A 25,199-nucleotide genomic window follows, 5' to 3' on the forward strand; every position below is an offset into this window, starting at 1 on the left:
ACCTGCAGCCATCGCCCACGGGCTCAGTCCGGCCCTCCCAGTACAGGGGGGCAACTGGGACCAGTGGGCGGCTGGGGCTGGCGCCGAGGGAGATGCGCTCCCACCCCCCCGGGCAGCCGGGGGGGGGACGTGGGGTTACCCCAGCCCCCACCGCAGAGCCGTCCCCTCCGAGGACCCGGCCAAAAAACGCCCCCAAAGGGCAGCAATCCCTGAGCGGGGGCATGGCCAGGAGCCGGGTCCCGCTGGGGAGGGGACAGGGCGGGGGGCAGGAGATCTACCCCCCAAAAACCATCCGACGTGACTGCCAAGGCAGCGGGCGATACTTCAAAAAAAATAATAGTTAAAAATCACAGCGTAGCTACAGTAATTCAGAAACATTTACAAGAGGTGGCGGCACGGGAGGAGCTTCACACCAGGAAGGACGACGTCTGCCTGAAGTCTCCCTGCGGGGACAAGGGGGACGATAACGGCGGCGGGGGACGGGGAAGCGGGTGGGAAGCACCCGGCTGGATTTGCCGCTGTCCCCAGGGGGGGAGAGCCGGGCATGGTCCCCGAGGAGCCTGGCTTGCTCCAAGCAGGATGGGGACGAGGGACGGCGGGGGACGCTGGGGATGCCGGGGATGAGGGGATGCCGGGATGCTGGGGATGCCGGGGACGCTGGGGATGCCGGGGACGCTGGGGATGAGGGATGGCGGGGACGCCGGGATGCTGGGGACGCTGGGGACATGGGGGATGCCGGGGATGCCGGGGACGCTGGGGACAAGGGATGGCGGGGATGCCGGGGACGAGGGATGGCGGGGACAAGGGGACGAGGGACACTGGGGACAAGGGACACCAGGGATGAGGGGACGCCGGGGACGAGGGGACCGCCGGGGATGCTGGGGACGCTGGGGACATGGGGACGCCGGGGACGAGGGGATGCCGGGGACGAGGGGATGCCGGGGACGAGGGGACGAGGGACACTGGGGAAAAGGGACACCAGGGACGAGGGGACGCCGGGGACGAGGGGACGCCGGGGACGAGGGGATGAGGGATGGCGGGGGACACCGGGATGCTGGGGACGCTGGGGACATGGGGATGCCGGGGACGAGGGGACGAGGGACACCAGGGACGAGGGGACGCCGGGGGACGAGGGGGACGCCGGGGACGAGGGGACGCCGGGGACGAGGGGATGCCGGGGACGAGGGGACGCCGGGGACGCTGCGGACGAGGGATGGCGGGGATGCCGGGGACGAGGGATGGCGGGGGACGCCGGGGACGAGGGATGGCGGGGGACGCCGGGGACATGGGGATGCCGGGGACGAGGGGACGAGGGACACCGGGGACGAGGGACACCGGGGACGAGGGGACGCCGGGGGCGAGCCTGAGGGGACGCCGGGGTCCCCCGCGCCTTTGGGCAGCCCTGGGGAAGGTGCCCAGCTTGGCGCGGCAGCGGCCACCCCCCGCCCGTCCCAGCCCGTACTCACCTCGCTGCGGTGCGAGGGCTGGCTGTAAATCACCTTCTTGCTGGCGGTGCTGCAGAAAGCAAGGGCGTTAGGAGCCGTCACGCTGCCCGGAGCCCCCCCTTGTCCCCCACCCTGAGCACCCGGTGACACCCGGGGCACCTTCCCAGCCCACGGGGCAAGGGGCTGGGGGAGGAGAAGACCACCCGCCCCGCTGGCGGAGGAAGAGGAGGCGGCCGGGAGGGAGGCAGCAGCGTTACGGCTTGACTTACTCTCTTCTCTCTGAAATAAAAGAACCAGAGCAGGGGTTTTAGGGGGGCTTGGCAGGGGGCACGGGGGGCGAGCGGGTCCCGGGGCGGTACTCACTGCTGAAGAAGCCCCGTCTGTAGGCAAACCAGATGCCGAAGGCCACGAGCGCCAGCACCATCAGCAGCACCACGACGGCGGCCACGATGCCGCCCACGTTGACTTCGCCTGGGTAGAGAGGGACCGGGATGTCGGAGAGGGGCTGGGTCCCAGGCACGGAAACCCTCAGCTCGGCACCCCCGGGATCCCGCAGAAATCCCAGCGTGAGAGTAGCCGCAGGGAGCCGCCGCTCCAAAGCCAGCTCCGAGCGGGGCCAGCATCGAAGCTGGACCCAGTTCCGAGGTGGATCAGGCTGCCCCGTCGAGTGCCACACGTCCCCAAGGGCGGTTTTCCCCAGTCCCCCTCCACAGCATCGCGCCAAGGACTTGTTTCAGCCCGGGCTGTTGGAGACCATACAGCAGGGTCATTAACATCACAGCTAATTAACGCCTTTGAACCTGGAAGGGCAAAGAGGCGACGGCATCGCCCTGCATCGGCATCCCCTAAAACATGACCTGTGCCGGACGCAGCCCAGGCAGAGCCTGGAAAAAACCCGAGGGTGGGGCGGGGCGGGACACGCGGCACCGGCCTCCGCTGCCGTTCCTTACTGGCTTCCATGCGGACAACGTCCGATTGCTGCGGGGAGCCCACGTTGTTCATCGCCTCGCAGTAGTAGTCGCCGGTGTCGAAGGCGCTCAGGGGCTCAAAGATCTGGACGGGAGCGGAGAGATGAGAGCAGGGCAGGGGAAGGCTGGGGGGGGGTCCCCAAGTTTGGAGCACCCCGCGCTCACCAGCTCCCCCGTGGCGGGGTCCAGGGTGTAGGAGGAATTCCTGAAGGTCAGGCTGGTTTTGGGGTCGGCGGGCATCAGCATGCTGTTCTTGTACCAGCGGAAGGTGGGGGGCGGCGAGCCGTCCGTCTCGGTGCACCGCAGCACGGTCTTGCTGCCGATGGTGGCCGAGGCGGGGACATGGGCCACCGGCTTGGCGGGCGGCACTGCGGGAGAGCGCGGCGTCGGGGCCGGCTCACCACGGCACGGCTCGCGCCGGGGAGGGACGGGGTGCGCGAAGGGCGCGGGACGGCAGGGACGGTGTCCTTCCCCCAGCCGGCTGTCCCCGCGCCACGGTGGGGACGAGCAGGGGGACAAGAAGCGCGTCCCGGGGCAGCAAAGCCCCGTGAGGGACGAGCAGGGGGACAAGAAGCGCGTCCTGGGGCAGCAAAGCCCCGCGAGGGACAAGCAGGGGGACAAGAAGCGCGTCCTGGGGCAGCAAAGCCCCGCGAGGGACGAGCAGGGGGACAAGAAGCGGGTCCTGGGACAGCAAAGCCCCAAGAGGGACAAGCAGGGGGACAAGAAGCGCGTCCTGGGGCAGCAAAGCCCCGCGAGGGACAAGCAGGGGGACAAGAAGCGCATCCTGGGACAGCAAAGCCCCAAGAGGGACGAGCAGGGGGACAAGAAGCGCGTCCTGGGGCAGCAAAGCCCCGCGAGGGACGAGCAGGGGGACAAGAAGCGCATCCTGGGACAGCAAAGCCCCGCGAGGGACGAGCAGGGGGACAAGAAGCGCGTCCTGGGACAGCAAAGCCCCGCGAGGGATGAGCAGGGGGACAAGAAGCGCGTCCCGGGACAGCAAAGCCCCGCGAGGGACGAGCAGGGGGACAAGAAGCGCGTCCTGGGACAGCAAAGCCCCAAGAGGGACGAGCAGGGGGACAAGAAGCGGGTCCTGGGGCAGCAAAGCCCCGCGAGGGACGAGCAGGGGGACAAGAAGCGCGTCCCGGGGCAGCAAAGCCCCAAGAGGGACGAGCAGGGGGACAAGAAGCGCGTCCCGGGGCAGCAAAGCCCCGTGAGGGACGAGCAGGGGGACAAGAAGCGCGTCCTGGGGCAGCAAAGCCCCGCGAGGGACAAGCAGGGGGACAAGAAGCGCGTCCTGGGGCAGCAAAGCCCCGCGAGGGACGAGCAGGGGGACAAGAAGCGGGTCCCGGGACAGCAAAGCCCCGCGAGGGACGAGCAGGGAGGGGGAATCGGGGCTGGCCGCACCTTGCACGATGAGGTTCACCTCCGACTTGGCGATCTGGCTGCTGCCGCTCACCACCTCGCAGATGTACTTCCCCGTGTCTGCCCGCGTCACCGTGTCGAAGTGGATGGCAGTGGGCGAGAACCGGACCCGGTTCTTGTAGGGCTCTGCCGGGAGAGAGGAGACAGGGCTGGGAACCCGCTCCGACGGACGGACAGATGGACAGACCGGGTGGGATGCGCCGAGCCGGGGATGTACCTGTCAGCTGTCCCCCGTAGTAGAAGAGGACCAGCGAGGAGCCCTTCTGGAACTTCCACTCGATGCGGGGATTGTTCCAGCCGGACCGATACGCCGAGCAGGGGATGTCGGCGGCTGCCAGGGAGAAGCGACGCTGCGAGCGCGTGCCAGCGCACCGGAGCGGCACCACGCTTGCGTCCCGTGCAAACCGAGGACCCAAACCCTCCCCGGTCCAGCCCCACACGGGAAATCCACCCTCAGCCTCGGGATCCGGGGACCTCGGGGCAAACGCCGTTGCAGCACCGGAGGTGCCGGGGGATGCGGCTTGGCCGCGGCCCCCGCGGGATAACGGGGTGCGGGGGACCGCCGGTGAGCAGCGGGGTGCTGGGGCCGGGCACTCACGCTTGTTTTCGGGCACTTCTTTGGTCTCGGAGGTGACCTGGGCTCCCACCAGCGACACTGCGGGAGGGAAAAGGACACGGCTGAGAAATCCGGAGGGGCCGCAGCGATGGGATACGGGGAGCAGGGGATGCTGCAGCCAGGTCAGGGAGGTCACCGGGAGCCCCGAGGCAGCGGTGACGGTCCCCGGGGGCGGGGGGTGACAGCACGTTGTGCCGCCCGGCGTGTTGCAGCCCGGGGGAGCTGGAAAATCCCGTCCTGCCTGCTCTGGGGCGCTGCCCGCGCTGTCACGTCACCTCCCGCCCTGCCCGGTTTCTGCTTGGTTTCGCAGGAAACTGGCCGGGGCGTTTCGCAACTCCCTGCCCTCCGCGCACGCACCCGCAGACACCCCTGCATCCCCACGCACGCGCCTCGGCGCAGCCGGCACGCGCGTCTCCTGCCCGTCCCCGCGGCCATCGCCGCCGCCAGCCCGCCGGTGCTGTCGGTCCGGAGAGTTGGTCCCGGCTGCCGGCCGCGTCCCGCGTCCTCGAGGCCGCTCAAAGCCGGGCGTCTCCCGGCGCAACCGCCCCGGCTCCCGGTTTTGGGCCTGGGGAAGGCAGCGATGCCGGCCGGGTGATGGGGAACCGGTGATGGGGAACCGGCACGGCCTCGCCCCCGACCCACCTTGCGCCTTTGCACCCCGAGCCGCCGCCCAGCGAAAGGCAGGCGGCCGGCAGCAGGAATCGGCCGTTTTGGGGCGAATCGGGAGGGAAACGGGGCGTCTGCTGTCCCCGGGCTGGGAGCGCTTCCCAACACGGGGCCTGGCGTCGCTCCCGAGGGCCAGCACGGTGGCACGGTGCCGGCCGGGAACGCCGCCGCGCCCCCATCGTGGCCGTGCCCTGAACCATACCAGGGCTCAGGGAGGAGGGGGAAGATTTGGGGGTTTGTTTGGGTGGATTTGGGGCAGAAGCAGCGGAAAGGTGACGTCCTGCAGGCCCCGTGGGATCATTCGGGGGGGTCGGGAGGAGCCGGAGCAGGATGGATCCCTGGCGGGGGGGTCCCGGCCGGGACGCAGGCGCTGCCGGCTGCGGGTCCAAATCAGCTGGGATGGGGTTAATGCCAGCCGGCTCCGGGATTGTTCCAGCACAATGGAGGGGATGTAGCGACCGACCGGGACAGGAAGGCCGCTGGGGACAGGAAGGCCACCGCCATCCCGGCCCAGTCTGTTGGTGACAAACACCGTAACTTTGGCCTTCGGGAGCACCGGTGGCGCGGCACCAGCTACTCATTAACCCGGGGTGCGGGGCGCGTCTCGACGCCCGCCGTGAGGGGAGCGGGACGGGGACGCCCCCGGATTCCGCCGTAGGCCCACGTCAGGAGGAACGCTGTCAGCCGGGGTGTTTTCGCCATGGCGAGTTTCCGGCCATGGGAAGCGTAGCCAAATCTGTACCCCGCTGCTGCCGAGCCCCCCGGCACCCTGAGCCCACCCCCCAAAAAAGTTACCGGCTGTCGGTGAGACGGCGAGGACGGGGCTTGGCGTAGAGCGGAGCTGCCGGGACGGCGTCAGCGGCACCGGTGGGGTCGAGCCGGGTGCCAAAAGTTTCGTGCGCCCACAAAACCAACCCCAAAGCCTAAATAACGGGGCGGCGGCGGCGGCGGCTCCGGGCCCGCGGTGTCCCCGGGGTTCTGGGCACCGACGGGGCTCGCCGGGCGACGCCGCCCGGTTATTAATCGCCCGTTATGGCGACGTAGGGCAGCACCGGGGCCCCCTCCCCGCTACAAACCGGGCTCCCGTGAGCGGGGACGGTGCGCGGCACAGGGCCCTGGCACCGGGGACCCGCCGGCCGGTACCGGGCTCCCGTCCCGGGCAACCCACCGCCGTCCCCGGGCTGCAGCCTCGCCGCAGGCGGGAGCACCGCGACTCCCCCGGTACCGGCACCGCCCCGGCGCCCCCCGCTGCCCCTCGGTACCGGCCGCCCCCCGGCGATCCGCCGCCCTCCCCGGTACCGGCGGCGCCGCGGGCACCGGGCCCGCCATTGTCCGGGCACCTCGTGGCCGCCCCCCCCGGGCACTCACCGGCCGCCGCTCCGAGCAGCAGCAGCAGCAGCAGGGGCCGGGGCTGGGACCCGGGGCCGCCCCGCCGCGCCGCTCCCGCCATGGCCGCCGCCGCCGCCGCCCTGCGCGCGCCCTCCCGCACCAGGTGCGGCCCCGCCCAGGTGGGCCCCACCCCCTCCCCGGGGCTGGGCCAACCCGGCGACGCCCCTCCGCCAGGTGCCGGGGAGCCCCGCCCCTTCCCCGGCTCCATTGGTCGAGCCGCCTGTCTCCTCAAGGAGGGGGCGGGCCCCGCGCCGGTGACTGGCTGGGTCAGCGCCGCAGGGCCGGCTTCGATTGGCTGAGACGAAGGGGGCGCGCGCGCGACAGGTGTGGTGAGGGCGAGGCCTGCCGGCCAATCAGAGAGAGCGCTTTAACTTCTGACCAATGGGCGCGCTTTGCGTCCCTCGTGGAGGCCCTCAGGCGGGGACCCGGGCGTTGCCATAGCGACGGGGCCTGCGGCCTCCTCAGGCCCCAGAGCGCTCCCAGCGCCTGCAGCGCTCCCAGTGCTCCCAGTGCCTCCAGCGCTCCCCCCCTGCTCCTGGAACTCCCGGTGCTCCCACGGAGCCGTCGTGGCACCGCAATGTCACGACACGGCGACGTCACGGCACGGCGACGCCGCAGCACGGTGACATCGCAGGGACGCGGAGGCCCAGAACAGGTCCCTGGGGTGGCGGGGGGCGCAGGAGGGAACGGGGGGGCCCTGGGAGCCCCCACCCCCCTGCCCGCAGGGCCCCAGGGTGCTGCGAGGCGGGGGCCGGAGGGACCATACCCGAGGGGCCCGTGGGTGCTGCAAGGTGCGGGAGGGGTCAGGGCAGTTTTGGGGTCACGGGGAGCCCCCTCCCAAGTGCCCTGGGGGGTCCCCCAGGGTGCTTGAAGGGTGCTACAAGAGGGTAATAAACTGTAGGACCTGGAAAAACAAATCACTATTTTTATTTATTTTCGCTTTTTAAATTCAGAGTTTTAAAAAAAAGTCTGGCCCCGCTGGGCCGGGCCAGCCGCAGCAGGCAGGGAGGTGGGGGGGGCCGCAGCACCCCGGGACCCCCGCACCCCCAGCGGCTGCCCGGGGCCGGCGGGGAGGGGCGAGAGGCGCCGCGGCCCCCCCGGGGAGGGGACGGTTCCCCGGGGAGGGGGGGGCCCCGTGGGGAGGGGGGGCAGGGGGCGTCGCGGGCACAGGCGGGGGGCCGGGAGACCGAGGCAGTGCTGGGGGGGCAGCGGGGCCGGTGCCCGCCTGGCCGAGAGCGTGTGCACGAAGCGCGGGGCGGAGGGGGACACGTGAGAGGGCGGGGGGGGGTGCGGCGAGGCGGGGCGCCCCGGGGATACGGGGTGGGGGGCAGAGAAAAGGGGGGGGACGACACAAACCAAACGGGAGGGTCCTCATGTCACGCCGGGGAGGTGCTCGCTGCCGGGGGAAGGGGGGTGGGAGGTGCAGGGGGGGGCGGGGGGGGGGGGGGGGCGGCGACCCCCAAGCCCCCCGCCAGTCCCCGTCCCCGCCGTCCCCGTCAGTGGCTGTCGTTCTTGATGACGATCTCCACGCCATGCTGGCGGAGCTGCGCCCGCAGGATCAGGTTCTTGTTCTTCAGATCCTCCACCTGGCGCGGGGAGGGGGACGCACGGGGGGTGAGGGGGACGCACGGACCCCCTCGCCCACCCCCCACACCCTGCGGGGACCCCCCAGCCCCCTCACCTGCTGCCGCAAGACCTCGTTGTCCAGCTGGAGCTGGTCGAGACCCTGCAGCTCCTCGGAGAGGCGGTGGTTGCTCTGCCGCAGCTCCTGGATGTAGTCGCAAGCTTTGGAGAGGATTCCGCCCTTGCTCTGGGAGAGGAGATGGGGGGTGAGTTGGGGGGAGCGCCGGCACCCCACCGAGCCCTTCCCTCACCCCGCAGCCCCCCGAGGAGATGGCGGGGGGTCCCCTACCTGCCCCGACTTGGTGTTCTCCATGGAGCAGTCAGGGATGATCTTGGAGAGCTGCACGATCCAGTTGTTGATCTTGTCCCTGCGCCGGCGCTCCACTGCGAGGCGGGGAGAGCGGGGGGCGTCAGCGCCGTCCCGGGACCCCCGTCGGGCACCGAGCCTCGTGCCAAGTCCCTGGACCCCCCCACGCAACCCTCAGCGGGGTGTGTGTGTGTCATCCCCCCCCCCCCCCCCCCCAAACCTGCACCCTCCTGGCTGGGGTTGGGGGTCGCTAACCCTAACTGTGCTGAGCCCAGCACCCCTGGGAGAGGGGGTGGGAGCGGCGGGCACAGACCCTGCCCAGCTCCCCCGGCCCCGGGCACCCAACTCCTTGGGCAGCTGGGAAAGCAGAGGTGAAGCACCCAAACGACCCGAGCTCTGCCCGCGCCGGGACCCAGGCCCCTCGGGGTGCGGGCAGGGCGGGCACCCTGCCTGCTCCCGGGGAGGGGACAAGGATGGGAAGAATCCATTTTTGGGTCAAACCAGCCCAACGCCCTGGGTTCTGGCATTTTTGAGTTGTTTTTGAAGCCAAAAGGAAGGAGGATCCTGGCGCCGGAACGCCTCTGCCGGGCTGTGCCGTGCCGGGCACTCGCCCCCCGCCGCCGTCTCCTCCTGGCTGGGGGCCGGGCAGGGCCGGGGGCCGCCTGGGTGCCTTACCTGGGCGTGCTCGGGCTTCCCAAGGTTTGAGCTTAATCTTCCGAGCTCTGGCTTCCCCTGCTGCTGCTAATTACAGCTCTCCCAAAAGAGGCTTTACCCTTAACTGACAAGAGCTTTGTGATATGTCCTTAGAGCTTTTCCATCTAGGAGGTGGGAATAGAGAGCGTTAACCCAGGGACGGCTCCGCTCCCCGCGCTGCTGCACGCCCCGGTCCCCGCCGGTCCCCACCGCCCCTCGCTGAGAGCGGGATGAGCCCCCCGGCCCTGCTGCCGGTACCTTCGTTGTGCTGCGCCCGGCGCTTCTCGTCCCGGGTAGCCCGCGGCGCCTCCGACTTCCTGGGGGGAGAGCGGCCGCGTTGGTCCCGGCGATGCCGGCGGGGATCCGGCTGCGTCCCAGCCTCCCCACACTGGCACGGGGGACGCCTCGCTCCGGCTCCCGGCGCGGATGGGGGACACCCAGCCCGCTCCCCAAAGCGCCGGACCACCGGCGCGTCCCCCCCGCTTTGCTCGCGCCGGTCTCTGCGTCGGCGCAGCTGAGGGCGGCCGCGACGCCCCCGTGCCCAGGGGAGCCGGGGAGGGGTCCGGTACTCACGGGGAGTAGGGGTGGGCGCGGGGGGTGATGGTCCTCTGCGCTCCGCCCTGCAGCACCTCCTGGGGCGACATCATCACAAAGAACTGCCCTGAACGGCCCAAAAACGAGAGAGGGGATCAGGCGGGGAGCGCCCCAAAACGCCCCGCGGAGGGGACCGCGGTCCTGAGGGACGGGGACGCGACACCCCCCCCCCCCCGCGCCGGCCGTACCCGTGGGGGTGGGCTGCCCCAGGAGGGCCTCCGAGTTCTGCGTGGTGACGACGGCGGTGGCCGTGGTCCCCGCGCCGGCAGAGGTGCTGGTGTCGGCCACGGCCGTGGTGGGGAAATAGGTGTAGTGAGTCTCGGTGGCCGTGGCCTCCGTCTCCACCGCATCCTCGCTGGTGAAGGCACCCTGGATGACAGCCTGGAAGGGAGGGACGGCAGCGGGTGCCACAGTGGGACGGGGCGCCGAGGACGGCCCCGCTCCCCCACGGCACCGGCAGCCGGCACCGGCACCCACCTGTGTCATGGACTGGGTGGCGGGGTAGCCGCTGATGGCGCTGGTGCCCTCCGTCTGTCCGTCCAGCTGTCCGTCGGCTACTTGGATCACCCTGTACATCACCTGCCGAGAGCGCCGCGGCCGTGGGGACGTGGGGACACCCAGACCTGCCCGGCACGGGGACCAGGCCGCGGCGCTCCCACACCGCTCCCCCTCCGGCTGCGACCGGAGGGGCCAAACCCCGGCTCCGACCCCTTCGCGTCCCGCCTGGAGGGGCCCCAGCCGGCGGGCGTGCATACCTGCGTCCCGCCGTTCTCTGTGCGAAAGACATACTTGATGTTGGGGTCGGGGAAGGTGGCCGCGGACTGGATGCTGGCAATGGCGACGCTGGTGGGATCCTCACCTGTGGCCACTGCACCTTAAGGCAACAAGGGAAGGGGGGGAAAAGCCCATGACGGGGAAGGGGCCGGGGGCTCCCGTGCTGCGGATGGGGAGCTCAGAGCCGTCCCCTCTCCCAGGGGCGAGGACGGGCTCTGGCGTTAGCCCAGCACGTGCCTCCAGCCGCGCGGTGCCCGATGCCACGGCGAAACCGGGCACGGCCGGGGCTTCCTCGCGCGGCCCCCGGGGCAGCCAAGGCCCCCCACGGCCTGCGGTGGGGTCCCCGCTCACCTTCCTGGATTTGCACCGTTCCCTCTTCCGTCTCGGCTGTTTTCTGCTGCCTGCGAGGGTGAGGGGAGGCGGGTGAGGGGCTGGGGACCCCCACCATCCCGGAGCCGGCACCGCCCGGCCATCACCCGGTCCCCCTGACAGCCCCATCCCGGCGTCGGCCTGACCGGCCGCATCACCGGCCCCCGTTATCCGCAGAAAACTCGTACGGCGGAGAGGGCCCTCGGCGCAGCCGCCGCCCCCGGCCCCGCGCCGGCGGGGGTCCCGGCACTCACCCCTTCATCGCTCCGCTCCGTCAGGCATCAGCGGGGCAGCCGCAGATGAGCCTCCCGGCCTTCACAGCCCTGCGGGGAGCAGAGGCGGCGGCTCAGGGACGGGCCCCAGCCTTCCTCCTCCTCCTCCTCCCGGCGACCTGCCGCTCTGCGCCGGAGCGGGACCGACGCCAGCCCCGGGAGGGGCAGCTCCCCGGCGGTGCCAGGTCCCCCGCTGTCACCGGCACCCGGCGACAGCGCCAGGGCCCCGGGACGGGGGGCGAAGCCGTCGCGGAGGCGGCGATGCCGGGGCCCGGCTGTGCCGGCAGCGCCGCGGCAGCTCGGTCCTGCACCGGCCGCCGCGGCCAGACACCGGCTCGGGGGCCTTGGGTGCCGTTTTCGGGCGCTCCCCGTTTCACTTTCGCATCCTGGGTGACACGGCTGTCCCCAAAGCCACCGGCTCGCCCGGGTTTCGGTCCGGCGGGTGACAGTTCGGGGGCGCGGCTCGTACCGGAGACCCCCGGTGTGACCCCGGGGCAGCCGTGCCGCCCCGCCGCGGTGACCCCGCTGCCTCCGCTTCTTTGTCACCAGCCGGTGAAGGAGCCGGGGGAGCTCCCCGGGGCAGGGCCCCGACACCGGGCCCCCGCTCCCCGGCCCCCCGCTCCCCCACCGCCCCAAAAGCAGCCGCCCCCCAGGCCGGGCCGCCGCGGGGGGCTCAGCCCCGCGTCACCCCCCGCCCCCGGCCGCGGGCCCAGGTCCCCCACTCGAGCGGGGCCCCCCCGGCCTCGGTGCCCGGCAGCGGGCAGGGCTGGGGGGGGCGGCGGGGCTGGGGGGGGACCCCCGGCGGGGGGGTGGCAGGGCCGGGGCGGCGGCAGAGGGGGTGACAGGCCGGGGGTGGGGGTGACAGGCCCGGGGGGGGCCGGGCCGCAGCCCGCAGGGAGGTGACAGGCCCGGGGGGCCGCGCCCCGGGGGAGGGCGGCGGGGGCGCGGCGGATCCCGGGGGCCGGGGAAGGGGAGGGGGGGGCCCGCACCCCGCCGGGGGCAGCGGCGGATGGGCCCGGGGGGGCCGCGGCCGGGCCCGCACCCACCGGCGGCCGCGGCCGGGCCCAGCCCCGCGGTTGGCGGGCCGGGGAAAGGGGAGGGGGGGGGGGGGAGGCGGCCCCGGCCCTGCCCCGCCGCGACCCCCGGCCCCGGCCCGGCGCCCCCGCCCGCCCCCGCCGTTACCTCGCCGCGCCGGGCCGCCCTGCGCGCGCTCGGCCCCTTGTCTCGCCATGGAGCCCCGCACATGCGCACGGCGCCGCCGCGCCGCCATGACGGGCCCGGGCGGAAGCCAGCCCCGCATCCGCCCCCGCCGCCATCTTGGGCAGGGGCGCCGCGTAGCGCAGCGCGCCGCCGCCGCCGCCATCTTGGCGCCGGGCACGGCCTCCCCGCCCCTCCCCGCCGGCGCCATCTCAGTGCGTGCCGGCCCCGGCGGGCGCCATCTTAGACGGCGAAGCGCGGCGCTTCCGCCCGCCGCCATCTTGGGTGAGGGCGGCGCCATCTTGGAGGCGGGCATCGCTCCCCGTGCCCCCGAGCCCCCTCGCCTAAACCGGCGCGGCCCGCCGGTGCCGCCGCCGCGGGGTGAGGGACCCCCCCGCCCTGCTCTCCCCCCCCGCCTCGGCTCGGGGTGCTGCGCGGGGAGCCCCCGCCCCACCGCTGCCCTGAGGCCACCCCGGGTGCCGCCATGTTGCGTCGGAGGCCGCAGGCGTAGACAAGTCCAGTGCATTTATTGACCCTGTTGTCACTCGCAAAAGAGCACAAACGTCCGCCAGCCCCGGCCCCGCACCTCCCCGGCGCTCAGCGCTCGCCTGCCGCCCCTTCGGTGCCCACGGGCCGCCGCGGCGGGGGCAGCGCCGCCCCCTCGGTCTGTGCCGCTGGCCGGCCCAGGCTCAGCCGGTTCCTCCCCGGCGCCTCGCCCTCGGGGGCCGCCATGCAGCTGAGGGGCCGCAGCAGCCGCGGCCGCAGGGGGGCCCGCTGGAAGGGCAGGGCCTTGGGGGCAGCGGGTGCCAGCTCCCCGCCGCCGTAGGTCTGGATCCTCCTCACCGGCGCCTGGGCCAGCTGCTGCTCGGCGGCCATGGCCACCGCCTCATCAAAGGACATGCTGCCGCCCTCCCGCCAGCCCGCTCTCTTCGCCCCCGCCTCCGCTCCGCCGCCCCCGCGTTGCTGGGAGGGTCCCTCCGGCGCCGCGGGGCCGGGGAGCCGGTGGGGCGGCGCGGCGGCATCCCCCTGCGCGGCGGCCGGGGACGCGCCGTCGGCCGGGGGCACGCAGGGCTGCAGGGCCGGCGGGATCTTGGCGAACTGGGGCTTGGGGGGCACGACGGGGACCGACCGCGCCTGCTGCACCCTGACGGTGCGGGCGGCCAGGCGCACGGGCGCGCTGCCATCGCGGCGCAGCACGGCCACGGGCTCGGGGCGCCCTGCCTCCCCGGGGGGCTCGGCCCGGCTGGGCTCTGGGGTTTCGGGGGGAGGGCTGCGCAGCTCCGGGGCTGAGGCAGAGAGCGAGGGAGAGCCGGGGCTGCTCCCGGGAGTGGCATCGGTCCCCTTTGCGCTGGCCGCAGAGGGCAGGGCCAGCTCGGGGACCAGCTCAGGGACCAGCTCAGGGACCACCTCATGGACCAGCTCAGGGACCAGGGGCTCCACGGGCTCCCGGGGGCTTTCCTCCGCTGAGGCAGCTGGAGGGGGTCCCAGTGAAGGCTGGGGTTCACCCTCCCCAGGCTCCTCCAGGGCGGGGGGACCAGAGCCAGCTCCATCCTCTTCAGCTTCCCCACCCGACGCATCTGGGTCGAGAACCGGCCCCGCTCCTGCGGGGCCACCAGCTCCTCCACCCTCATCCCCCGGGCCAGCTTCGGCGCTGGAGTCAGTTCTGCTGGGGCTGGAGCCACCTTCCACGGCCCCTTCCTCTCCACCCCCTTCCCCTGGGGGCTGCCCGCTGCCCGGTGCCCCCGCCTCTGCTGCGGGGTCCCCCGGGTGCTCCTCCTCGCCTGGAGCATCCTCCTCTGTGGGGCATGACTCTGCCGGCTCCGGCGTCGGAGACCTGTCCTGCGGCACAGCGGTGCCGTCCCTGCCGGATTGGGCCAGTGCCGGGTTCCCCGGGGCCGTACCCTCACCCGGCGGCTGGTCGAGGGGCTCCAGCGATGCCGCCAGCGGGCTGAGGTCATCATGGGCGCTGAGGAACATGTCGTCCGAGTCAGTGTCCCCAGCGCGGTCCTCGGCGTCGGAGCCGCTGGGAGCCATGAAGAACATCTCCTCGTCCATGCACTCCTCGATGGAGAGGTAGCTGGCGGGCTGCTCCATGTGGGGCTCCCCTGGCTGGGGACAGGGATGGGCAGAAAGGTGACGGCCACGCTGGAGACCCCCAGCCCCAGCCGGCATGAAGCCCTGTACAGCCCCGAGGCCCAGCACTGGCGCTGGAGGGGTCGATGCCACCGTGTCCCCTCCATGCGCATCCCTGTCCCCTCCATCCCTATCCCTGTCCCCTCCATCCCATCTGCACCTTGTCCCCTCCATCCCCATCCCTCTCACCTCCATCCCCATCCCTGTCCCCTCCATCCCTATCCCTGTCCCCTCCATCCCATCTGCACCTTGTCCCCTCCATCCCCATCCCTCTCGCCTCCATCCCACCCCTGCCCTCTCCATGCCCATTCCCATCCCCTCCATCCCTATCCCTGTCCCCTCCATGCCCATCCCTGTCCCCTCCATCCCATCCACACCTTGTTCCCTCCATCCCTACCTTGTCCCCTCCATCCCCATCCCTGTCGCCTCCATCCCCATCTCTGTCACCTCCATCCCCATCCCTGCCCTCTCCACGCCCATCCCTGTCCTCTCCATCCCCAACCCTGTTCCCTCCATCCCCACGTTGTCCTCTTCATCCCTACCTTGTCCCCTCCATTCCCACCTGTGTCCCTTCTTTCCCATCTCTGTCCCCTCCATGCCCATACTTGCCCTCTCCCTTCCCACCCGTGTCGCCTCCATCCCCACCCATGTCCCCTCCGTCCCATCTCTGTCCCCTCCATCCCCACCCATGTCCCTTCCATCCCATCTCTGTCCCCTCCATGCCCATTCCTGCCCTCTCCATCCCCACCCCGACCAGGGACAGCGGAGGTGACCCTCTGCTTGCCTCCGGCCCTGCCACCCCGGACCCAAAGCACGGGGATGGCGATGCCAGCTTACGTTCATGAACCCGCTCTCCATCCCCTCCTCTATGGCGGGGAACCCCTCGCCGTCCCCGGGGCCGGTGTCTGGCAGCAGGGACCACGCCGCCGGCTCCCCGTCCCCGCTGCCCTCCAGCCACGTCTCCTGGCTGTCCAGGAAGGCGAAGGAGTCCCGCAGCTCCAGGGAGAGCCGGGTCTCCTCCGCGTCCTCCTTCCCCTCCCCTGCGGAGGCAGATGGCGGGGATTGAGCCCCGTTTCCCCCCCAGCACCCTGGGGGTCCTGCGCCGGCCGGTCCCGGCGGCCGCGTCTCGCTGCCGCGCTGCTCGGGCGCCTCGGCGTCGCCGGTGGAGCGGCGGGCGGGTGGCGGGGGGCTGGCGGGCGGCTCTCTGCCCGCAGCCGCCTGGGCCAGCGCCGGGCACGGCAGCCCCCGCGTCAGGCGGGAGAGGTTGGAGGTGATGTGGAAGGGGACGGTGACGGAGAAGGGGCCGGAGATGTGGACCCCCGCGCACTTCTCGGCACGGCTGCGGGCGGCCTTGGGCGAGCGGCCGGGGGCCACCAGCGAGGCCCGGCCGGCTTTGGGGGTGGTGGGCTCCGACTTGGTGCTGCTTTCGCCCTCCGACTCGGGGCCCCGCAGCTCCTCCTTCCCCTTCAGCTTCTCCTCCAGGCTCTCGTCCAGCTCGGGGCAGCTCTCCGGCGGCGAGGGGCAGGTGTCAAAGCTCTCCCGGCGCTGCGGCGGCTGCTTCACCGACCGCTTCTTGCTCAGCCGAGGGTCGTCTGTGCCCGGGGCGGGAGAAGAGTCAGTGCCCGGAGGTGGCCGCTGTCCCCGGACCTCCCCACACCTGGGGACCCAGCCCGGCGGCAGCGCGGGAGCTGCCAAACCGGAGGACCAGGTCGGTGCCCGGCGGCTTGTCCATCCCCACCCCGTCCTCTCCATCCCTATGCCATCTTCTCCATCCCCATCCCCGTCCCCTCCATCCCCACCCTGTCCCAATGATCCCGCCTCGGGGACAGGGACGGTTCCCGCGGGAGCGGCACGGTGCGTCCCTCTTACCGTCGTTGGCGAAGGGGACGGAGCTGAGCGAGTCCATGCTCTTGGCTGGCCGCAGGCTTATTTTACCACACTTGTCATCTGTGGGGGGGAAGGAGGAGGGGAATGGGGACGCACAGGGCAGCAGCGGGGCTGGGTTTGGGGACGCATCGTCCCCTGAGCGATGGGGTCGCTCCCTCTGGACCCCGGCGGCGGGGGGACCGGGGCTCCCCACCTTTATCCTCCGCCTTCACCAGCTTGCGCTTGGCCTCGTGGCTGGAGCGGCCCAGGTTGAAGATGGACCTCCACTTCTTGGCCTTGAGGGAGCCCTTCCTCCTGCGGGACCCCTTGGCGTCAGGCGTGGCGGGCACGCCTGGGCACACCTGGGCACGCTTGGGCACGCCTGGGCACGCTTGCGTATGTGCACGAGCAGACATGGTGCCTTTGGACACGTGCAAGAGCTTGGGCACGCCTGCAGGCACGTGTGCAGGAGAACGCGCGCCCACGCTTGCGCGTGTAAGAATACGCGTGCACGGGATGGTATGTGCATGGCACAGGCGTGCTCCGGGCCGGGAGGTCACCGGGGGGGTCCCCGGGGAGGGCAGGGGGTGGTGGCAGGGTCCTACCTGTGGTCGCTGAGCTCGATGATGGTGTGGTAGGGCCGGATCGGGGGGGGTCCGTCGCCCTGGCTGAGCGTGGCCGGCACGTGGTACGGCGGGGGCTGCCCGTCCCCCGGGCCCCCCCCGCCCAGCAGCAGGGACCGCCGGGGGCACTCGCCGCCTGCGGGCCACCAAGACAGAATCATGGAATCGTTGAGGTTGGAAAAGACCTTTAGATCACCCAGCCCAACCGTTGACCTCACGCTACCAAGGCCACCACTAAAGCAATCAAGGGGAGAGTCATAATTCCATGTTTCCTGCCTTGGTGGCTGCATTATTTTTTAATGAAAGTAAAAACTGGGGGTTATTAAGGTTGGAAGGGAGCCCTAAGATCATCGACCACCAACCCAACACCCCCATGCCCACTAAACCATGTCCCCAAGTGCCACCTCTGCCCGTTTTTTGAACGCTTCCAGGGATGGGGACTCCCCCACCTCTCTGGGCAGCCTGTTCCAATGCTTGACCACCCTTTCCGTGAAGAAATTTCTCCCAATATCCAACCTAAACCTCCCCTGGCGCAGCTTGGGCCCATTTCCTCTCGTCCTATCGCTGGTTCCTTGGGAGAAGAGCCCAACACCCCCGTCCCTACCCCCTCCTTTCAGGTAGTTGTAGGGAGCGATGAGGTCTCCCCTCAGCCTCCTCTTCTCCGGGCTGAACACCCCCAGTTCCCCCAGCTGCTCCCCTGAGATGGGGCGTCAGGGTCCCGCCGGGGACCCCCTCACCGCCCGTGTTCCCCCCTTGCCCGGCTGGGACGTACCGTGGAGAGGAGCGTCCCCGAAGAGCTGCTCGACGTGGGTGAGGATGAACTCCACCACGATGGACTGGACGCGCACCTCCATGAACGCCGCCGTGCCGTTGAACCCCGTCGCCTCGATGTCCTTCGACCTGCGGCGGGGACGGGTCTTAGGCTTCCCCCCCCTCACCCCGCGTCCCCTCGCCCCCATCGCCGGCGCTCACCGCAGCAGGTTGGGCGCCCAGACGATGGCCAGGTTCCTGGCGTGCATGTTGGTCTGGCTGCTGTAGGATGCCATGTGCAGGAGATGCCTCATCAGGAACTCCAGGGTCCTGCGGGCGCCGGGGCGCATTAGAATCATAGAATCATAGAATCATAGAATCATCTAGGTTGGAAAAGACCTTTAAGATCATCCAGTCCAACCATTAACCTACACTACCAAGCCCACTCTAGACTAATCAAGGGTAGACCAGACTAAACCATATCCCGAAGTGCCACATCTACCCGTTTTTTAAACGCCTCCAGGGATGGGGACTCCACCACCTCTCTGGGCAGCCTGTTCCAATGCCTGACCACCCTTTCCGTAAAGAAATTCTTCCTAATCTCCAGTCTAAACCTCCCCTGGCGCAGCTTAAGCCCATTTCCTCTCGTCCTATCGCTAGCTACTTGGGAGAAGAGCCCAACACCCCCCTCACTACAACCTCCTTTCAGGGAGTTGTAGAGAGCGATAAGGTCTCCCCTCAGCCTCCTCTTCTCCAGGCTAAACAACCCCAGTTCCCTCAGCCGCTCCTCATAAGACTTGTTCTCCAGACCCTTCCCCAGCTAGGGAAGCTGGAAGTTAGGGACAGCGATGCCCGCGGGGGGACGCCGGGTACGGGGGGTGCCCCCCCTGCGCCCCCCTACCTATAGTGGGGCAACGGCAGCTCCTTCAGCACCTCCTTGATCTTCACCAGACGAGCCTCTTCCATCTGGATGGCCACCGCGTCCTGCCGGGGCACGGGGACGGGGTGACAAGTGCCACCTCCCGGGGCTGGGGACGGGTGGCAGCACCGTCGGGGGGGGGGGGGGACACACGGGACACTCACGGCAAATTTGTCGTAGAGCTGGTAGGTGAGGAGGGGGTTGGGGAGCTCGCGGAAGTACGCCTTGCAGAGGGAGCTGACGCAGTGGATGTCCTGCAGGTAGACGTCCTTCTGCAGGTCGGGGCAGCGGTCGCTGTCGAACTCCTGCCTGCGAGCGAGGCGGCCGGCTCGGCGGGGGGCTCGGGGACGGGGACAGCGTGGTCCCCCTCCTCGGCCCCACTCGGCTGCTGTGCCGTGGAGGGTTTTTTGCTGGGGTGGGTGGGGTGTGTGCCCGTGCTGGCGGAGGTGGGGAGGGTGTCTGGGCCCGTCCCTGCCAGCGGGGCTCGGGGGTGCACAAGGAATGTCACTGTCACCGTCACCGGGGACGGGACACAGCCCCGGTGGGCTGCAAATGGGGGTGGGTTCATCCGCCAGGTTCTGCTGCTGCATGGCCGGGATGCTGGGGACAGGGGGATGGCAGGGATGGGGGGACGGCAGGGATGGGGATGGCGGGATGCTGGGGACAGGGGGATGGCAGGGACGGGGGGACGGCAGGGATGGGGATGGCGGGATGCTGGGGACAGGGGGATGGCAGGGACGGGGGGACGGCAGGGACAGGGGGACAGCAGGGACGGGAATGCTGGGATGCTGGGGACAGGGGGACAGCAGGGACAGGGGGACAGCAGGGACGGGGATGGGGATGGTGGGATGCTGGGGACGGAGGATGCTGGGGACAGGGGGATGGCAGGGACAGGGGGACGGCAGGGACGGGGGGATGGCAGGGACGGGGGGACGGCAGGGACGGGGATGGCGGGATGCTGGGGACGGAGGATGCTGGGGATAGGGGGATGGCAGGGACGGGGGGACAGCAGGGACAGGGGGATGGCAGGGACAGGGATGCTGGGATGCTGGGGATGGAGGATGCTGGGGACGGAGGATGCTGGGGACAGGGGGACGGCAGGAACGGGGATGGCAGGATGCTGGGGACAGGGGGATGCTGGGGACAGGGGGATGGCAGGGACGGGGATGGCAGGGACAGGGGGATGCTGCAGGTGCCAGAGGTACAGGTACACAGAGGATGTGGGAACACGGGGGATATGGGTGGACAGGGGGATGTTGGGGACGCTGGGTTTAATGGGTGTTGGGGACACTGGGGGTGTTGGGAACGCTGGGGATATTGGGGTGTTGGGGATGCTGGGGGTGTTGGGGACGCTGGGATTAATGGGTGTTGGGGACACTGGGGGTGTTGGGAACGCTGGGGTTAATGGGTGTTGGGGACACTGGGGGTGTTGGGGACGCTGGGGATATGGGGGTGTTGGGGATATGGGGGTGTTGGGGACGCTGGGCTTAATGGGTGTTGGGGACACTGGGAGTGTTGGGTGTTGGGGACACTGGGGGTGTTGGGAACGCTGGGGATGTGGGGGTGTTGGGGATGCTGGGGGTGTTGGGGATGCTGGGGTTAATGGGTGTTGGGGACACTGGGGATGTTGGGGACGCTGGGGGTGTTGGGGATGCTGGGGGTGTGGGGGTGTTGGGGATGCTGGGGTTAATGGGTGTTGGGGATACTGGGGGTGTTGGGGACGCTGGGGGTGTTGGGGACGTTGCAGATGCAGGGGACACTGCCAGTGCTGGGGTTCTTGGAGGGACAGGAAAAGGGGAGGAAAGAAACACTCGAGGGAAGAAGTGAAAGAGCCAAAGAGTGAAAAAAAGAAACCAAATATGGAAAGAATGAAAAAGGAAGAAAGAATGAAAAAGAAAATAAAGAGAAGGGAAAAGGGAAGGAAAGGAAGCCGTGAGGAAGGGCTGAAGCAGCGGGAACAGGAGGGGGCCGAGAGCTGCGGGAGCGCAGGACGGGGAAGGAAGGGGCCGCGGGGCCGGATCCGGCCACCTCAGCACCGGGCTGGGCTCCTGCGCCCGGCCCCATCCCGGCCCTGCCCTCGCCCCCCGCTCGCCCGCCTGGCCCTGCCTCGGCCCGGCCGTCTCTGTCCCACCTCCAGCCCACCCGGTCCTGCCTCATCCCATCCCCATCGCCATCCCACCCGGTCCTGCCTCATCCCATCCCCATCGCCATCCCACCCGGTCCTGCCTCATCCCATCCCCGTTTCCATCCCCTCCGCTCCCATCTCCCTCCTGTCCCCTTCCCCATCTCCATCCCACCTGCTCCCAAATCCGTCCCCTCCCCGTCTCCCTCCCTCCCAGTCCCAGCCCCGTCTTCTTCCAGTCTCCACCCCCATCCTGCCCGCTCCCATCTCCATCCCATCCCCGTCTCCCTCCTGGTTTGCTCCCAGTTGATCCCATCTGGTCTCCAGCTCCCTCCCAGCTCCTGCTTCCAATCCCCACCCCGCCTGCTCCCACCTCCACCTCCATCACCTCCAGCTCCCTCCCAGCTCCTCCTGCTTCCAATCCCCACCCCGCCTGCTCCCATCTCCACCTCCATCACCTCCAGCTCCCTCCCAGCTCCTCCTGCTTCCAATCCCCACCCCGCCTGCTCCCGTCTCCATCACCTCCAGCTCCCTCCCAGCTCCTCCTGCTTCCAATCCCCACCCCGCCTGCTCCCATCTCCACCTCCATCACCTCCAGCTCCATCCCAGCTCCTCCTGCTTCCAATCCCCACCCCGCCTGCTCCCATCTCCACCTCCATCACCTCCAGCTCCATCCCAGCTCCTCCTGCTTCCAATCTCCACCCCGCCTGCTCCTGTCTCCATCACCTCCAGCTCCATCCCAGCTCCTCCTGCTTCCAATCCCCACCCCGCCTGCTCCCACCTCCACCTCCATCACCTCCAGCTCCCTCCCAGCTCCTCCTGCTTCCAATCCCCACCCCGCCTGCTCCCATCTCCACCTCCATCACCTCCAGCTCCCTCCCAGCTCCTCCTGCTTCCAATCTCCACCCCACCTGCTCCCACCTCCATCACCTCCAGCTCCCTCCCAGCTCCTCCTGCTTCCAATCCCCACCCCGCCTGCTCCCGTCTCCACCTCCATCACCTCCAGCTCCCTCCCAGCTCCTGCTTCCAATCCCCACCCCGCCTGCTCCCACCTCCACCTCCATCACCTCCAGCTCCCTCCCAGCTCCTCCTGCTTCCAATCCCCACCCCGCCTGCTCCCATCTCCACCTCCATCACCTCCAGCTCCCTCCCAGCTCCTCCTGCTTCCAATCTCCACCCCACCTGCTCCCACCTCCATCACCTCCAGCTCCATCCCAGCTCCTCCTGCTTCCAATCCCCACCCCGCCTGCTCCCGTCTCCATCACCTCCAGCTCCCTCCCAGCTCCTCCTGCTTCCAATCCCCACCCCGCCTGCTCCCATCTCCATCACCTCCAGCTCCATCCCAGCTCCTCCTGCTTCCAATCTCCACCCCACCTGCTCCCATCTCCATCACCTCCAGCTCCATCCCAGCTCCTCCTGCTTCCAATCCCCACCCCGCCTGCTCCCACCTCCACCTCCATCACCTCCAGCTCCCTCCCAGCTCCTCCTGCTTCCAATCCCCACCCCGCCTGCTCCCACCTCCACCTCCATCACCTCCAGCTCCATCCCAGCTCCTCCTGCTTCCAATCCCCACCCCGCCTGCTCCCATCTCCATCACCTCCAGCTCCATCCCAGCTCCTTCTGCTTCCAATCCCCACCCCGCCTGCTCCCATCTCCATCACCTCCAGCTCCATCCCAGCTCCTCCTGCTTCCAATCCCCACCCCGCCTGCTCCCGTCTCCACCTCCATCACCTCCAGCTCCATCCCAGCTCCTTCTGCTTCCAATCTCCACCCCACCTGCTCCCGTCTCCATCACCTCCAGCTCCATCCCAGCTCCTCCTGCTTCCAATCTCCACCCCGCCTGCTCCCATCTCCATCACCTCCAGCTCCATCCCAGCTCCTTCTGCTTCCAATCTCCACCCCACCTGCTCCCATCTCCATCACCTCCAGCTCCCTCCCAGCTCCTCCTGCTTCCAATCTCCACCCCACCTGCTCCCATCTCCATCACCTCCAGCTCCATCCCAGCTCCTCCTGCTTCCAATCCCCACCCCGCCTGCTCCCGTCTCCACCTCCATCACCTCCAGCTCCATCCCAGCTCCTTCTGCTTCCAATCTCCACCCCACCTGCTCCCGTCTCCATCACCTCCAGCTCCATCCCAGCTCCTCCTGCTTCCAATCTCCACCCCACCTGCTCCCATCTCCATCACCTCCAGCTCCATCCCAGCTCCTCCTGCTTCCAATCTCCACCCTACCTGCTCCCATCTCCATCACCTCCAGCTCCATCCCAGCTCCTCCTGCTTCCAATCTCCACCCCACCTGCTCCCATCTCCATCACCTCCAGCTCCATCCCATCTGCTCCATCTCCATCCCACCTCTATCCCCGTCCCTCCCGCCCGGTCCCGCTCACCGCAGCCGCTGGATGTTGGAGGAGACGCCCGAGAGGCGGTAGATGCCGTCCACCACCCCATGCTGCTCCACGAACTCGGTGCAGCTCCTCAGCACCTGCGGCACTGCGGGACGGGCGCCCCGGGTCCGCCATCACCCACCTCCCCCCGGCCCCAGACCTGCTCCCCGCCAAGAGCCGGGGGTGACGGGGGGGACCGGGGCCACCCACCCCCATGGTCCCCAGTGACGGCGTCCCCACGGGGCCGCCGGTCCCTGCGCCGGCCACGTCCAGGTCCCGGGGACACCGGAGCCCCCGGCAAACGGGCGCCGCTGAGTCCCCAAGGATGGAGCCACCCATCCCCGTCCCCCCGGGGCCGCAGCGGGGCACCGAGATTGGAGCCGCGTCGAGGCACCGGGAACCCCCCCAAATCTCGGAGGGGCCTCCCCGGGAGGCACCCCGGCTGCAACGCTTGCTCAACGCCGGTGATGCAACCGTGCGGCCTGAGTCACCCCCCCCGTCCCCTCCCCGCGGCACCCTCCCGGCTTCCGGCACCCGCGGGGGCGGGCGACCCCCGAGGCAGGGCTCGCCGGGACCCCCCGGCTGGGGGGGGCGCGGGCGGTGGCGGCGCTCGCCGGCGGGTGCTTACCGTCCTGCCCCGACTGCTGGAGGTGCTCCAGGAGGTCGCAGCCGAACACCCGCTCCTTGGTGCCGCCCTTGCGCCTCGCCTTCTGCCGGGCCTTCAGCGCCAGCGACATGGAGGCGGCGCGGACCCCCCCGGCAGCGGGGTCAGATCCTGCCCATGGCCCGAGCGGGGCGCGGGCGCCCCAGAGCCCCGGCGAGGAGCGGGGGAGGCGGGCGGCGAGCGGAAGCGGCCCCCGGGGAGGAAGCGCGGCGGCCCCGGGGCCCTGACGCAGCCTCGAGGGCCCGGGGCGTCCCGCTGGCGGCGGCAGGAAGGCAGCGGCCGCCTTCGAGGCCGCTTCCTGCTCTTCGATGCGTCGAAACCACAGGGCAGGGCGCGGGTGGCACGCTTGCGCACGCTCGCGCACGCTCGCGCGAGCTCGTGCACGCTCCTGCATGCTCGCGCGAGCTCGTGCACGCTCGCGTGAGCTGGGGCGCGGACTCCTGCACGCTCGCGCGAGCTCGTGCACGCTCCTGCATGCTCGCGCGAGCTCGTGCACGCTCGCGCGAGCTGGGGCGCGGACTCCTGCACGCTCGCGCGAGCTCGTGCATGCTCGCGCGAGCTGGGGCGCGGACTCCTGCACGCTCGCGCGAGCTCGTGCATGCTCGCGCGAGCTGGGGCGCGGACTCCTGCACGCTCATGCACACTTGCGCACGCTCCTGCATGCTCGCGCACGCTCCTGCGCGCTTCTGCATGCTCGCGCAAGCTTGGGCGCAGACTCGTGCACGCTTGCGCATGCTCATGCATGCTCGCGCGAGCTCGGGCACACTTGCGCGAGCTCGGGCATGCTCACGCGCGAGCTCGGGCACGGACTCGTGCACGCTCGCGCGAGCTCGTGCATGCTCGTGCACGCTCGCGCAAGCTCGTGCGCGAGCTCGGGCGCGGACTCGTGCACGCTCGCGCGAGCTCGTGCATGCTCGTGCACGCTTGCGCACACTCCTGCACGCTCGCGCAAGCTCGTGCGCGAGCTCGGGCGCGGACTCGTGCACGCTCGCGCGAGCTCGTGCATGCTCGTGCACGCTTGCGCACACTCCTGCACGCTCGCGCAAGCTCGTGCGCGAGCTTGGGTGCGGACTCGTGCACGCTTGCACGAGCTCACGCACGCTCGTGTGAGCTTGGGCGTGCTCACGCGCGAGCTTGGGTGCAGACTCGTGCACGCTCGCGCGAGCTCGTGGACGCTCATGATGCGAGCTTGGGCGCGCTCGTGTGCGAGCTGGGGTGCGGACTCGTGCGTGCTCGCGCACGCTCCTGCGCGCTCGCTCGTGCCCGCGTTAGCATCCTTGCACGCCCTCGTGCAGGCCGGCAGGCGGCCGCCCGTGCTCCCGCGCGCTTCCACGCCCTCGCACGCGGCTGGCCGGCGCGCCCAGCGGCACGGGGGGTGGCGCACCCCGGTGCGGCCGCCTCGCAC

At 70.4% G+C, this 25,199-nt stretch overlaps 3 protein-coding genes across 5 annotated transcripts; all 3 read right to left on the reverse strand.

The window, feature by feature from the left end:
* Positions 1 to 407: 407 nt before the first annotated feature.
* Positions 408 to 6,567, reverse strand: F11R (F11 receptor). Its single transcript, XM_075724380.1, has 9 exons — positions 6,486 to 6,567; positions 4,434 to 4,490; positions 4,053 to 4,166; positions 3,818 to 3,961; positions 2,579 to 2,781; positions 2,396 to 2,498; positions 1,805 to 1,916; positions 1,467 to 1,515; positions 408 to 443 (listed from the first exon to the last, which is right to left on the reverse strand). Exons 1-9 carry the CDS (start codon positions 6,565 to 6,567, stop codon positions 408 to 410), a joined length of 900 nt encoding a protein of 299 aa, XP_075580495.1.
* A 1,414-nt stretch (positions 6,568 to 7,981) lies between these two features.
* USF1 (upstream transcription factor 1) lies at positions 7,982 to 11,198 on the reverse strand. Of its 3 annotated transcripts, none has more exons than XM_075724375.1 (10): positions 11,121 to 11,198; positions 10,849 to 10,898; positions 10,479 to 10,591; positions 10,201 to 10,302; positions 9,912 to 10,104; positions 9,703 to 9,790; positions 9,388 to 9,446; positions 8,419 to 8,513; positions 8,188 to 8,316; positions 7,982 to 8,092 (listed from the first exon to the last, which is right to left on the reverse strand). In XM_075724375.1, exons 1-10 carry the CDS (start codon positions 11,126 to 11,128, stop codon positions 8,003 to 8,005), a joined length of 927 nt encoding a protein of 308 aa, XP_075580490.1. In that variant the 5' UTR covers positions 11,129 to 11,198; the 3' UTR covers positions 7,982 to 8,002. The 3 variants fall into 3 exon arrangements, with proteins under 3 accessions (XP_075580490.1, XP_075580489.1, XP_075580491.1); XM_075724374.1 differs by having other exon boundaries at positions 10,479 to 10,597; XM_075724376.1 differs by having other exon boundaries at positions 9,903 to 10,104; positions 10,479 to 10,597.
* Positions 11,199 to 12,932: 1,734 nt separating this feature from the next.
* On the reverse strand, positions 12,933 to 24,456 carry ARHGAP30 (Rho GTPase activating protein 30). Its single transcript, XM_075724594.1, has 14 exons — positions 24,401 to 24,456; positions 24,028 to 24,182; positions 23,759 to 23,905; positions 23,134 to 23,236; positions 18,791 to 18,935; positions 18,609 to 18,691; positions 17,930 to 18,037; positions 17,730 to 17,857; positions 16,940 to 17,093; positions 16,549 to 16,649; positions 16,338 to 16,415; positions 15,306 to 16,060; positions 13,371 to 14,444; positions 12,933 to 13,274 (listed from the first exon to the last, which is right to left on the reverse strand). Exons 1-14 carry the CDS (start codon positions 24,454 to 24,456, stop codon positions 12,933 to 12,935), a joined length of 3,429 nt encoding a protein of 1,142 aa, XP_075580709.1.
* Positions 24,457 to 25,199: the final 743 nt, after the last annotated feature.

The sequence above is a fragment of the Pelecanus crispus genome, chromosome 22 (assembly GCF_030463565.1).
Source record: "Pelecanus crispus isolate bPelCri1 chromosome 22, bPelCri1.pri, whole genome shotgun sequence".
NCBI classification, from domain to species: domain Eukaryota; kingdom Metazoa; phylum Chordata; class Aves; order Pelecaniformes; family Pelecanidae; genus Pelecanus; species Pelecanus crispus.